General features: G+C 43.4%; 1 protein-coding gene across 1 annotated transcript in view; it reads right to left on the reverse strand.

Annotated features, from left to right (window-relative positions):
• Positions 1 to 13,412, reverse strand: part of LOC124712352 (putative ammonium transporter sll0108) — a 99,954-nt gene that overhangs the window by 43,078 nt on the left and 43,464 nt on the right. The window contains exon 5 of the mRNA XM_047242646.1: positions 9,396 to 9,495. Within this exon, the coding sequence (XP_047098602.1) occupies positions 9,396 to 9,495 (100 nt within the window). The remainder of the gene's footprint in view (positions 1 to 9,395; positions 9,496 to 13,412) is intronic.

Below are 13,412 nucleotides of genomic sequence, written 5' to 3' on the forward strand. Positions count from 1 at the left end.
GATCTCTTCCCAGTTGGGTATGTTTGGGGAATTATGGACCTGGCCCTTCAACCAGCTCGGGGTTTTGACGATCTTGTGAGACAGGGGCCTGTTTCAGGCATTTCTCCTCCCATTTTATTCTATTTGCGTACTAAATTTGCATACGAGACTCTCTTGCATCGTTTACTTTCCGATTCGATTTTATTTGTCGACTTTCCACATGTATTGCCTGTTGATTGCGTGGTGGTGTGTAGCAATATATGCAACCCACCCCTCTAATATTTCATTCTTGTAGTAGTTTTTCCATTAATTGCAACTGATCTTGACTGGGGAACTCCTTTTCGCTGGGGCGAAGACAGCAGGATCTTTCGTATGTTCTGTAAGAAATACCAGTCACTTAGTGCAGGGTCTCACTGTTGTGGGTCACATGGACAGTCGGACGCGCACTTGCAGGCATTATCCTCCTGGCTCAGCTCCCTCGGACAATGAATGGCAGAACGGAAGATTGGTGTCCTCACTAGCAGAAAGGCGTGAGAACTTTGCTTTGTTAGTAAACTTGAGGTGGAGTCCTCAGCTGTCCACTTTCTGTTATACTGCTGGTCTCCTTACACATTTGCTCAAGCAAAGTATATAGCCACTCACGTGTCTGCAGATTTCTAAACTTCGCCCATCCCGTGGGAATGGTGGGCGAAGCCCAAAAGAATTCACAGAATTTCCAACAAACAACGTGGGAACGGGGCGACACTCGTCGCCTGTTTCCATATAAACGTATCTCATTGGCGGATACATTTTAACTTTATGGAGGGAGCTGAGAAACAGACTCCCAGATCCCTGATTGGTGGAGCACTTGGGCCCTTTCTAAGATTAGCTAGAATAGATTGTGCGGTGTGCCTTTCTGATGTCTGAAGAAAGGCTACTAAAATTCAGTCAGGCAGTCGTTTTTGTACTCATATTGTAATTCGAATTTCCACTTGGTGATACTAGTATAGACTCCAAACTCATACGTGTTTTTCTTGTCTCTGGTTCCCTGCCAAGTGTGTGAAGTTTCACTTTGAACTTACGAGCATCCACGACGATTAATTGCGAAGTTAATGAGATCTGAGATTCGCAATCACATCTCAGCGGCTCAGCCCAGCAACAGCAGCGGCCGCAGTTCGGCGTACCCCGATTTGTTGCAACCACCTCAGCGGCTGTAACAGTAAGAACGCTTTTGCAATGCGACTTTGCAAATCACGATGTATTAAGGGAAGAGGAGTTCATTCCAGGTTTCTTATTTCTTAGTTTTCGTGTTCCACGCGCTGCACGCATAGGTATACGGGCTTTTCAACAATGTAATTCTCGCTTCAAAGAAGATTTCCTTTTCGAAACTACTCAAGTTGTGTTCTTTAATCGAGTTAAGTCTTTGGAGCTCACACGTCTGGTGATATTTGTTTGTGCTTCATCCTTTATTCGCTGATATGTTGTGTTCTCTGTCGAATTGACACCTTTTTTGTATCATTTATGGTTTAGCAATCACAGTTTAAAGCATAATTCGTGTCCTTTCGCGGCAGGGGAATTTTCAAGTAGCCTATGAGCTTCAGAGGGTAATCTTTCATTTCATATGATATGAGCTGACAGCATGAGTAAGAGGCCATGTTCACAGCACACCCGGCTTCTAGTATCTGACGCACCAACTGGACAGAACTCGGCACGACAGCCCTCAGGAGGACACCCAACAACTATATCAATCAATGACAAGCCAAATAACCGCGTGCATGAGGGCCAGATGTGGAGCAATGCATTATTGACTTGATCGATTTGTGAAGCTCTTTCTCTTGAATAAATCATTCTTTTTTTGATACTGTAATCATTTATTTTTCTGTAAATGTGCTTAACATACTAATTTCCGTCCCATTCGGATAAATTCTTCGTGGTGCGTCGTTTTCTTTTTCATTACAGTGTATTTACAGATTCTTGGAGTCAGCTTTGGAATGTCTTTTACTAAGATAAGAAATGTAATGCTCGTTTTGAGAGAGTAGACAAATAATCTTATTGACGAAGTACTTCCATTTGCGGAGGATATACAGGGTGTAAATTTTAAGTTGACAAACTAGAATAACTCCAAAAATAAGCTTCACACGTAAAAATGTGTAGAATCCAACGGTGATTATTTTCGAGGGAGACATCTGCTGGTGCTAAAATTAGCCCGCCACCCCAGCCCCGTGAGAGTGGGGCGGGAAGCAACTTTAAAATTTCTAATGGGAACCACCATTTCTATTGCAGAATCCGATTCTACATAAAAAAAACTACGTAAATTTTATCTTAAACATTTGTGTTGATTCTTGGTAGTTGGCGCTGTAATTCAAGAAAATCCATGTTCTCATTTTTGCGTGAAAAATGGCTACGGATAAATAAAAAACACTTACGTCGTAAATTTTGATTCGCTAAAACTAAAACTCTCCCTCTCTCCCCGTAGGGTGGGGTTTGAGAGAGAGGAATTAAAGTTTGCAAATACTGACCCATTTGACCAATGTTGTTTGGGTCAACATTTGTAAAACTCTTAATTCCTCTGTCTCAAACCCCACCCTATTAGGAGAGAAGGAGAATTTTAGTTTTAGTGAATCAAAATTTAAGAGGTAAATCAGTATTTTTTATCTATCCGTAACCATTTTCCATGCAAAAATGAGAACATGGATTTTCTTAAATTACAGTGCCAAGTGCTAAGAATCATAACAAATGTTTAAGATAAAATGTACATAGTTTTTATGTAGAACCTGATTCTGCATTAAAAAATGGGAGTACCCATTTGAAATTTTAAAGTTGCCTCCCGCCCCAACCCCAGAGGGCTCGGGTGGTAGGTTAATTTTAGCACCAACAGATGTCTCCCTCGAAAATAATCAACTTTGGATTCTACACATTTTTTCGTGTGAAGCTTATTTTTCGAGTTTTTCTGGTTTGTCAACTTAAAATTTACGCCCTGTATGTGACGAGATGGATATCACTGTGGAAAAAATAAAACTATAAGGAATAATAGAATGATGCCTGGAGAGCAGGCTGCAGACGAGATGCTGACTTTGCAGCAGGAAGTGAAAAGGTCAATGATAGACCGGATATACTGTTTTTAAAAGACAGGCTATACACATTACAAAGCCATGGAACGTACATCAGATCGTTTTGTTACATCGGAGACCAGCAATCTGAATAAAACCTCAGAAACGGAGCTTCCGCCTACTGATGTTCAGTTGACAAGTATGACGAGATTTCTGATGATGATATACTTGCAGAAATTTCATGCCTAAGAAGATTTCTGCAAGACTCGAAAATTCCAAATGAAGAGTCTCTTGGTTGGAAATCTTTAAGCTACTTACAGTTCGTTGCTGAATATAAATTTTCGGAATCTGTTTCCAACCTCAACTTGAGGGCGAGTTTTTCGTTAACTGCAATGAATTAAGAATTATCACAGGTCCACTATGAGTCAAGCACGGCTCTCCAGTTTGGTAGTTTTTCCATTCGAAGACGGTGTAGCTGCAGTTATGGATCCTGTTGAGACCGTTTCGGAATTTGCAGCAGAAAAAGTTAGAAAGGAAAGATTCTAACTTAAATGTTAAAGTCAGCTACCATTATCTTTGATTATTTGTGCTGCTTCATTAATAATCAATAAAACTATGTTGTTTATAGAAATGCGTTTTGATTATTTGCTTCCAGTCATAAAAACTGTTTACCAAATAGTTATATTATACTTTGTTTAATTAACCACTTGTATAAAAAAATGCCTCCTCAAATGAAATTACTTGTTGCGTGCGTGTGTGTGTGTGTGTGTGTTCGTGTGTGTGTGTGTATGTGTGTGTGTGTTAGTGTAGGGGGCGGGGGCACAAGTTCAAACTCCGCACCGGGTGTCAAACCGGTATGCCACAGACTCCTCGTTCGCTGCAAATCGTGGAGCTCCGCCGACCCGACATTTGATGGCCTCATCCTCTGTGCCCAGCAAATAGTTGTACAAGCGTCAAGTGTAGGTGATCCGTATATTTCACTCAAAAAGTTTGTCAATATTCCCTGCAGCTCCTTTCCCTGCAGTGGGAAATTCAACGACGCTATATTCCTTGTAACGTACATCGCTTACAGGCGCCAGTTTAGAGCACAGTTAGGACTACACTACCTGTGGGAGGAGCTGATTTTTTAAAAATGATGTCATATTGTTTTTAGGTATTACTGTTTTTATTTTACTGCTGCAATTTCGGCATTTGTGCCGTTGTCATGCATAAATGTAAAAAATCTTCTACTTGAAAACCTCGCAAATTCCGAAATTGCAGTTGTAAAATACAAACAGTAGCAGATAAAAGCAATATGGCACAATTTAAATAAATTATAGAAGCTGTGGACGCATATTACAGTAACGTAACGAGAATTTTGCTTTCGCGCTCAGGAACTCTAAACCGCTTCCGAACAAGTAACGGAAGAGCCAACGGTTCTGACAAACCTCAGCCGATAAGGGGCATGGAAGGGCATATAGTCAGCACACCGGTCTCCCTGCCGTTGTCAGTTTTCGTGACCGGAGCCGCTACTTCTCAGTCAAGCAGCTCCTCAACTGGCATGACGGACACCATGCAAGACCTGGTCATGCTCGACAATGCTTACCTTCACACACTCAGGAAACTTCAAAGATTCATACCTCACGTTTTTCATTCGCAACATTGTTGTCAGCTAAGAAAAAAAAAGTGGGGCTTTGCTTTGTGGACGATTCTCGTATTAACGTCCATGGAGAGCTTTTGGAACTGTCGAGTGTTACAATGTTTGGTTTTCAGGAGCATGTTCTAGCAAGCGACTCCTTACACCTGTTCAAAAACCTCTCCCAGCTGAAGCAGCAGACGAAATGTTCAGCTGTGTCAGACCAATACAGATGACTTCTTTAGCCACATGATCGCTATGGGCGATTCCTGGGTTTACCAATAGACCCCAAGACAAATGAGCAATGTAAGTACCAAAACGATGTGGATTCTCGAGAGCCGAAGGAACAAAGACTCAACCCGACACTGGGCAAGGTGATGCTGAGTTGCGAGTGTTTTTTGGGACTGCCATGGTGTGGTGTTAACAGATTATGTTCGTAAGGCGAATACTACCAAAATTTCGTGATAAAGTCTGTCGTGAAGCAGCGTTGCGGGAAGCTGTCATGGGAAATGTTTCTTCCACATGACAGCAATCCACATACAGGACACAGTCGCACGTGACGCTTCTTTGGGCTATAAATTTTCCTATCATCTCCCCATATTCTCCAGAGACAGCGCAAAGCTAGTTCGTCCGCTGTTCTCGGACGAGGAACCCATTGCATGTTCGGCATTTCTGGAACGACGACGAGGTGATTTTCGAGATGAAACATTTTCTGAACAGCATAAATTGCAGATGCCTGCACCCAAGACTCTGACAACTCATACAGCCTTTGAAAGAAATGTTTCACGATGAAAAGCGTCATGCAGACTGGAGCACTCTAAGCACGTGCTGTGCGAGAGAGAAGGCGAACAAACTTCGCATGCGGCCATGTATGATGACAGCCGCTTGCGTAGCTAGGCGATAGAATGAACATGCGCATAGGCCGCAGAATTGTGGTGAGCGCAGGCTCTCCTGTTCGATAGACATCGCGTTGTGTTGTCATGTATCTAATCATCACGTATCCTTAAGCAGCTGTTACACGGGCCGTTACAGCCGCTTGCGCGGGCACGCGATAGAATGAACATGCGCATAGGCCGCAGAATTGTGGTGAGCGCAGGCTCCTCTGTTCCATAGACATCGTGCTGTGTTGTCATGTATCTAATCATCACGTATCCTTAAGCAGCTGTTACACGGGCCGTTACAGCCGCTTGTGTAGGCACGCGATAGAATGAACATGTGCATAGGCCACAGAATTGTGGTGAGTGCAGGCTCCCCTGTTCTGCAGACATCGTACTGTGTTGTCATGTAGCTAATCATCACGTATCCTTAAGCAGCCGTTACACGGACCGTTACAGCCGCTTGCATAGGCATACAATAGAATGAACATGCGCATAGGTCGCAGAATTGCGATGGGCGCAGGCTCCCCTGTTCCATAGACATCGTGCTGTGTTGTCATGTATCTAATCATCACGTATCCTTAAGCAGCTGTTACACGGGCCGTTACAGCCGCTTGTGTAGGCACGCAATAGAATGAACATGCGCATAGGCCGCAGAATTGTGGTGAGCGCAGGCTCTCCTGTTCCGTAGACATCACGCTGTGTTGTCATGTAGCTAATCATCACGTATCCTTAAGCCGCCGTTACACAAACCGTGGTATTCAACATGCAATGCGCTGACTGGATCTCCATCGTGCTGTTGAAGGCTCAGAAACGACTAGGCTTGTCCGTATGGTATGTGTGCTGCAGCGGATCACACACTATTAAACTGCATGGCTGTAACCTGTATCTGGCTCGCATATCACACAGTTTGTTTACAAAATGGGCAGGTGTAAAATCAGAACCTTAGCCCTATTAAAGTACACCTTTGCTCCCTTGTCCATATGCTAGTCATGTTGCCCTGTCTGTAGTATACACAAATAAAAGCTTCAATCTCCATGAACATGTTATAAGGTTAACAGGAATGCTCCACGTCTGGTCCATAACGACTTCATCTTGTAAAAGTTCCATTACAAATAATGCAACAAAAATTTACAACAGTCTTCCACATAAGATAAAATTTATTTAATCATTTTTACTTTTTATCCTAAGGTCATTCTTGCTTCATCACTGCTTCTATTCATTAGCAGAATCTTTGCAATATGTGAAATACAAAACTTGGAACCTATGTGCAAAATATCTTACTGCAAGTAGTGCAATCTTCCTTATAGATGAAACCAATAGAATAAACTGTCTACGCAGAGAGAGTTTACTTATATTTACATAACATCGAATATTACAGCATATACCTCTATTGAATTAATAAGGGCCGGCCGGTGTGGCCGTGCGGTTCTAGGCGCTACAGTCTGGAACCGAGCGACCGCTACGGTCGCAGGTTCGAATCCTGCCTCGGGCATGGATGTGTGTGATGTCCTTAGGTTAGTTAGGTTTAATTAGTTCTAAATTCTAGGCGACTGATGACCTAAGAAGTTAAGTCGCATAGTGCTCAGAGCCATTTGAACCATTTGGACCAATTAGTAAGGAAGTCTCAGAATGTATTAGAAAATGTGAAGGGGAGTACAAAAATTTTCGAATTAGCAAGATGCTTACCAGCTATACATCACACAGCACATTGCTGCTTCGTGTCTTTACGCATCACGCTACAATGCACTTTTGTTAATACTTCCTTGTTTTATATACTACCACCTTCTGACGGGTGTAATCGCACATATAACAGACAATTAACTATAACAAATAGTACCAAGAAGAGCTGATTTTTGATGGATCTTCAGCGTGCTGTTGCCTTGAAATGGCATACTTTCATAGCATGCAAGCTACGATTCCAAAATTCTTAGCCAACCATATGATGTTTCCCGTCATTCTGTTACAACAACTTGTACCTAGAACGACGAGTTTTCGAGAGATCCTCAATTTTCTGGTGCTTTGCAAACGACTTACATTCATAGGACTTAAGTTACAATTCAAAATTTACGAAATAAGATCTTCAACTGAATCCCAATGTACTATCTTCCGACTGAGTACTGAAAAGATACGTAGGCACGTGTGAGCTAGGTGGCACTCTTCCATCTCATTGGCCTGCGTTCAGCCGCGAATTTAGAATATCTGACAAGCTTGAGATTATTTTTCACGTTCGGAAAAGCACACCGACGTGCATTTTTCACGTTATGCCCTCTGAAACTTGACACGCTCAACGGTGACGTTCGAATTCGTGATTCGTGTGTTGGCGGATCTAGCAGCGTGGAAAGGGCCACATGGCTGTTAGGCCACACTTGACGGGTGCTCGTCCCTTGAAAGCGATTGAGAGCGAATCGCATGGTTAGCGAGTGATACGGAAGGACTGCCGCTCACTCACGAGGAGAACCCGGAAAGTGCCATAACCCGATGTCCCAGAAAGCTCTCTCAGTGAAAGAGGAGCAAAAATAAGCGAACACGTGTCTCGGCTTATCCATAGGTATTCTACCGTTTCTGAGAAAATGACCACCAAGCTTTCAACAAAGATGCCTTGAATGTGCGACCGCGACGCGCTCAACCCAGCTGATGATTAACGTCTTCTCACTTTTGTGTCCCATGTTCGAAAGCCGAGTATTGCTTTTATTTATTTTATTTTAATCTTTTCATTTACTTACCCATGTCCAGAGAAAGTTACTAAGTGAATGTTCCTTATCAAGTTAGAGGCTACAAGGCGTTATATTAACTGTAAAATTATAACTTGGTTTGACAATAACTATCATACATTTACTAAATAGTATATGTGTGTACGGTATTTTCAAGGGTAGCAATATTTTTAAATTCTCATTTTCTTACATTTCATTCTTATATCAATTCTTAGTTCTTATATTATATTCTTGTTTATACTTGAGTAAAATTTGGTGCATTCGTTTAGAAAATACCAATTGTAGAGACATTCGAAACAAAGAAATACCGAAGAACACGAGCATAGTGCGAAGGAGGGTTTGTCACAGCGATATTTCTTTATGTGAATCTCGCTCGGGAAAGAAAAGTCGTCAACACTGCTGAAGTTTTCACGCGTTGGCAATAATTTCACGGCAAACCACGTATAAGGCATCATTTTTCCGAAAACTGTCCCTTACAGTTGATTATGAATCAAGACACACTACATGAATTTCGCCGAAAGTAATTTCAAGTAATCTTTCCATTCATTTATGTTTTTTTTCTTTCTTTTTTCAAATTCTTCCACCAGACACCAATTAGTAGACGAATAAGGACAACTTTATTTCAATACACATAGGAAAATATTAGGGCAATAGTCTTCTGCGGACATGGGTAGATAAGTGAATAACGAATGTAAAAATAATTATCGGATTTAGAACACGGGGCACAAAAGCGTGAAGCCACGATGGTAGCCACTATGGCGGTGCTTCAGTTGGACTGCTGTCGATAAAAGACTCATGAATTACCTGGAAAACTTTGACCGCCGTTTTATCAGAAATAATCGAATATCTACTGCTCAGCGGAAACATTTGTTCAGTTGTTTTGACCCCTCTGCTACTTAGCGAAGTTTCTAGGAAATGGAATTATGGCTCTTGCTACGTTTCCCTCGTCAGTTTTTTTAAGTGTATGCAGTGCTCTTATGTAGCGGAGGACTAACACCATCAGCAAGTTTCATAGTGGAGTTTGATTTTTTTAGGCTGATTACTAAAACTTTATGATAGCCCCTCATATTTAGGCAAGAAACGAAATACAAGAATCTTTGGTCGTCGTCTAGTTTAGGAAGCCATCAGTAGGACCGTGTGTGTGTGTGTTGTTGTGGTGATAGTGGTATGAGGGCTGTCGCACCTGAGAAGAGTCTGGAGACGAGGCAGCAGGCGAGCACTCCTCCGGCGTACGCAGCCAAGCAGTTGACCGCCGCCTGCGACTTCCGGGTGCTGACGTCCTCCTGGGAACAGAGTCGGCACCATCAGCGAGGGAAACCGCCTCAGTCAGCACAGCAAATCCCTGTCAGCAGCGTAACGACTAGACTCGCCAGCGTAAGCACATACCGCTGGGCACTAAAACTGCAAAACCAGAAAGGATGTAAATAACGAAAGTTTACTTCTCCGTCTATATCTAAATATATACTGTGGAAGCCACCATACAGTGCATGACAGAAGGTACCTTGACCACAGCTAGTTCCCAAATCGAGCGAAGGAAAAATGACTATCTACAGGGTTAGTCTGCAAAATAAGGACAAACTACAGGGAATGACTTCTAAGAGAAAAAGGAGCAAACATGATCATACGGCCATGACCAGAAATGAGTTCCAAGGAGGCTCGACCACTTGAAGGTGAAGATAAAAAGATATTTGATAGTGCAGGTTTCAGTGACTGGAAGCACGCATGAGAACACACCAGGCAACAGGGAATGTCCTGTCTGCACAGTGTTTTAGCTCCCTACTCAAAAGGGCAGTGCTGTTGTCCATGACAACTGCCACCATCCAAACCATTGACCACGTTCACAGGCCTTATTACCTACGGACTTGCCTCTGCGGCAACCCTGTATCATAAACACCATGCATGCCCTCCTCATGCGGAGCCAAAGGGCCGTCAGAGCTCTACGCCACCAAGGAAACAGGGACGCCAATGACGTCATGGACATGGCCTTCAGAGTCAGCCAGCCTGAGGCAGGAATTCGAATCTCTCTAATTTTACATTCATGACCTTTTCAGAAGATGTACTACGTAAGAGGAAGTAATATACACATCAAAAATAGTTTTGCATTGCCTCAGTTGCGAAAGTTGAGGAACCTGTACAGAAAATTGGAATAGAGATCAACATGAACATCATTTCAGCCCTTTTTATTGCTCATGAAAACCACATATTGCATGTTGTACCACAATACAGCGACAACTTCAGAGGTGGTGGTCCAGATTACTATACACACCGGTACCTCTAATACCCAGTAGCACGTCCTCTTGCATTGATACATGCCTGTATTCGTCATGGCATACTATGCACAAGTCCATCAAGGCACTGTTGGTCCAGATTGTCCCACTCTTCAACAGCGGTTCGGCGTAGGTCACTTAGAGTGGTTGGTGGGTCACGTCGTCCCTAAACAGCCCTTTTCAATCTATCCAAGGCATGTTCAATAGGATTCATGTTTGGAGAACATGCTGGTCACTCTAGTCGAGCGATGTCGTTATGCTGATGGAAGTCATTCACAAGGTGTGCACGATGGGGGCGCGAATTGTCGTCCATGAAGACGAATGCCTCGCCAATGTGCTGCCGACACGATTGCACTATCGGTCGGAGGGTGGCATTCACGTATCGTACAGCCGTTACAGAGCCTTCCATGACCACCCGCGGCATACGTAGGCCCCACATAATACCACTCCAAAACAGCAGCGAACCTCCACCTTGCTACACTCGCTGGACAGTGTGTCGAGTTGCCTCCAAATACGTCTCCGACGATTGTCTGGTTGAAGGCATACGCGACACTCATCGGTGAAGAGAACGTGATGCCAATTCTGAGAGGTGCATTCGGCCTGAGCGAGGCATGTCATCGATAGTTCCTGTCTCTCTGTCTCCATGCCTGAACAACATCGCTTTGGTTCACTCAGAGACGCCTGGACCCTTCCCTTGTTGAGAGCCCTTCCTGGCACAAAGTAACAATGCGGAAGCAGTCGGGCCGGCCGCGGTGGTCTCGCGGTTCTAGGCGCGCAGTCCGGAACCGCGCGACTGCTACGGTCGCAGGTTCGAATCCTGCCTCGGGCATGGATGTGTGTGATGTCCTTAGGTTAGTTAGGTTTAAGTAGTTCTAAGTTCTAGGGGACTGATGACCACAGATGTTAAGTCCCATAGTGCTCAGAGCCATTTGGAAGCAGTCGAACCGCGGTATTGACCGTCTAGGCATGGTTGAACTACAGAAAACCTCCTTCCTGGTGGAATAACTAGAACTGATCGGCTGTCGGACCCCCTCCGTCTCATAGTCGCTGCTCATGCATGGTTGTTTACATCTTTGGTCGGGTTTAGTAACATCACTGAACAGTCAAAGGGACTGTGTCTGTGATACAATATCCACATCTGTCTTCAGGAGTTCTGGGAAGTGCGACGATGCAAAACTGTTTTTGATGTGTGTATATCGGCTTATTCTCCTAGGAATGTACGCTGTGCTAACTTTAACAGTAAACCACACAGCAAAGCAGAACGCCCCTCTTGCAGCATCTGGTACTAGAGTTGGCTGAACGTCTCCTTAACGCACTTTAAATGAACCTTTAATGAAACGCACTTCTCTCCTTTGTATCTTCTCTATTTTTATATCAATCCTGTCTGGAACAGTTGCCAGACTGACGAGCAATATTCAAGTACTGGTTGAACGAGGATATTTTGATTTTGTGGTCGTTACACTTTAAATCCATCATACGCATACTGCTAGGTATTTTATGGCTGTGACTGCTTTCAGTGAATGTTCTGCAATCATATAATCGTGCAATAATCGGTATTTTTGTTTATTTATGCGTGGTACATCACATTTGTTTATATTGACAGTCAGTTGCCAAGTTCTGCGCCAAGCGTCGACCCTTTGCAAGTATTGCTGCATTTTGCTACCATTTTCAAGCCTTGCAACTTCTTTGTATAGAACAGCATCATCTGTGAAAAGCCCCATGGTACTTACGACGCTATCCGTATATTGTGAATTATAATGGTCGTATAACGCACCCTTTCAGTGAGTCCGAAGTAACTTCTAAATTTCAAGATTTCTCTACGTTGTGAATGACATTCTGTATTCTCTTTGGTGAAACTCTTTAATCCATTCACAGTCTGGTATGATATTACGTACGCTCGTATTTTGGTCATTAGGCGGCAATGCGGAATTGTGCCGAATGCCGTCCGGAAATTCAAGGACATAACATCTACCTGGGCAACTGTTTTCTGGTTCTCTTTGTATATAAAGTGTGACCTGAGTTTAACATGATTGTTGTTTGCGGAACCCTTGCTGTCTCCTACAGATTTTGTCTCTCCATAATGTCATGAAACGCAAGCATAAAACGTGTTCCAGTATCATACAACAAATAGACGTCAGCATATAGGCCTATAGTTTTGTGCGTCTGTTCGACGACCATTCTTGAAAACATGTATTGGGTGGATACGGAATGCTTTCACCAACTTCAAACGCGAGTAATATCACATTTTTCATGCTCGTAATTTGTTAGAAATTATTAAAGCTTACAATTAAAGTTAAATGCATCTTATTACAGCCTTAAAATGTCCGCCTTCGTAGCTGAGTGGTCAGTACAGCTGGCTGCCATGTGGAGGGCTCAGGTCAGATTTCCAGCCCAGGTTAGATTTTCCTTGGTAGAAGGACTGGTACACAGTGCACTCAGCCTCATGAGACCTTATGAAGTCTGTCTGTATAGCTGATTGGCCAGTGCAGCTGACTGCCGTTTGGAATGTCCATTTTCGATTCCCAGTGCAGGTAGGGACTTTTTTCTTGAAAGGAGGACTGGTACACAGTCCACACAGGCTCATTAGGCTTTAAAACGTCCGCCTCATAGCTGAGTTGTTAGAGCATCACACTGCCATTTGGAGTGCCTGTATTCGATTTCCAGTACAGGCAGGGTCAGTCCTCCTTTGTAGGAGGACTGCTCCTCGGTACACTCATGAGGTCTTATAAAGTTCGCCTGTATAGCTGAGTGTTCGGTGCAGCTGACTGCCATTTGGAGTGCTCAGGTTCGATTACCAGTACAGATAGGTGTTTTTCCCTTGGTAGGGGGACTCGTATGGGCTGCACTCAGCCTCATGAAGTTAACTGAGGAGCTACCAATTAGTAATGGTTGAAACAACGAGAAACGCGACAATGGTCGCAAGAATAATGTGC

Source organism: Schistocerca piceifrons, chromosome 8 (assembly GCF_021461385.2).
Source record: "Schistocerca piceifrons isolate TAMUIC-IGC-003096 chromosome 8, iqSchPice1.1, whole genome shotgun sequence".
NCBI classification, from domain to species: domain Eukaryota; kingdom Metazoa; phylum Arthropoda; class Insecta; order Orthoptera; family Acrididae; genus Schistocerca; species Schistocerca piceifrons.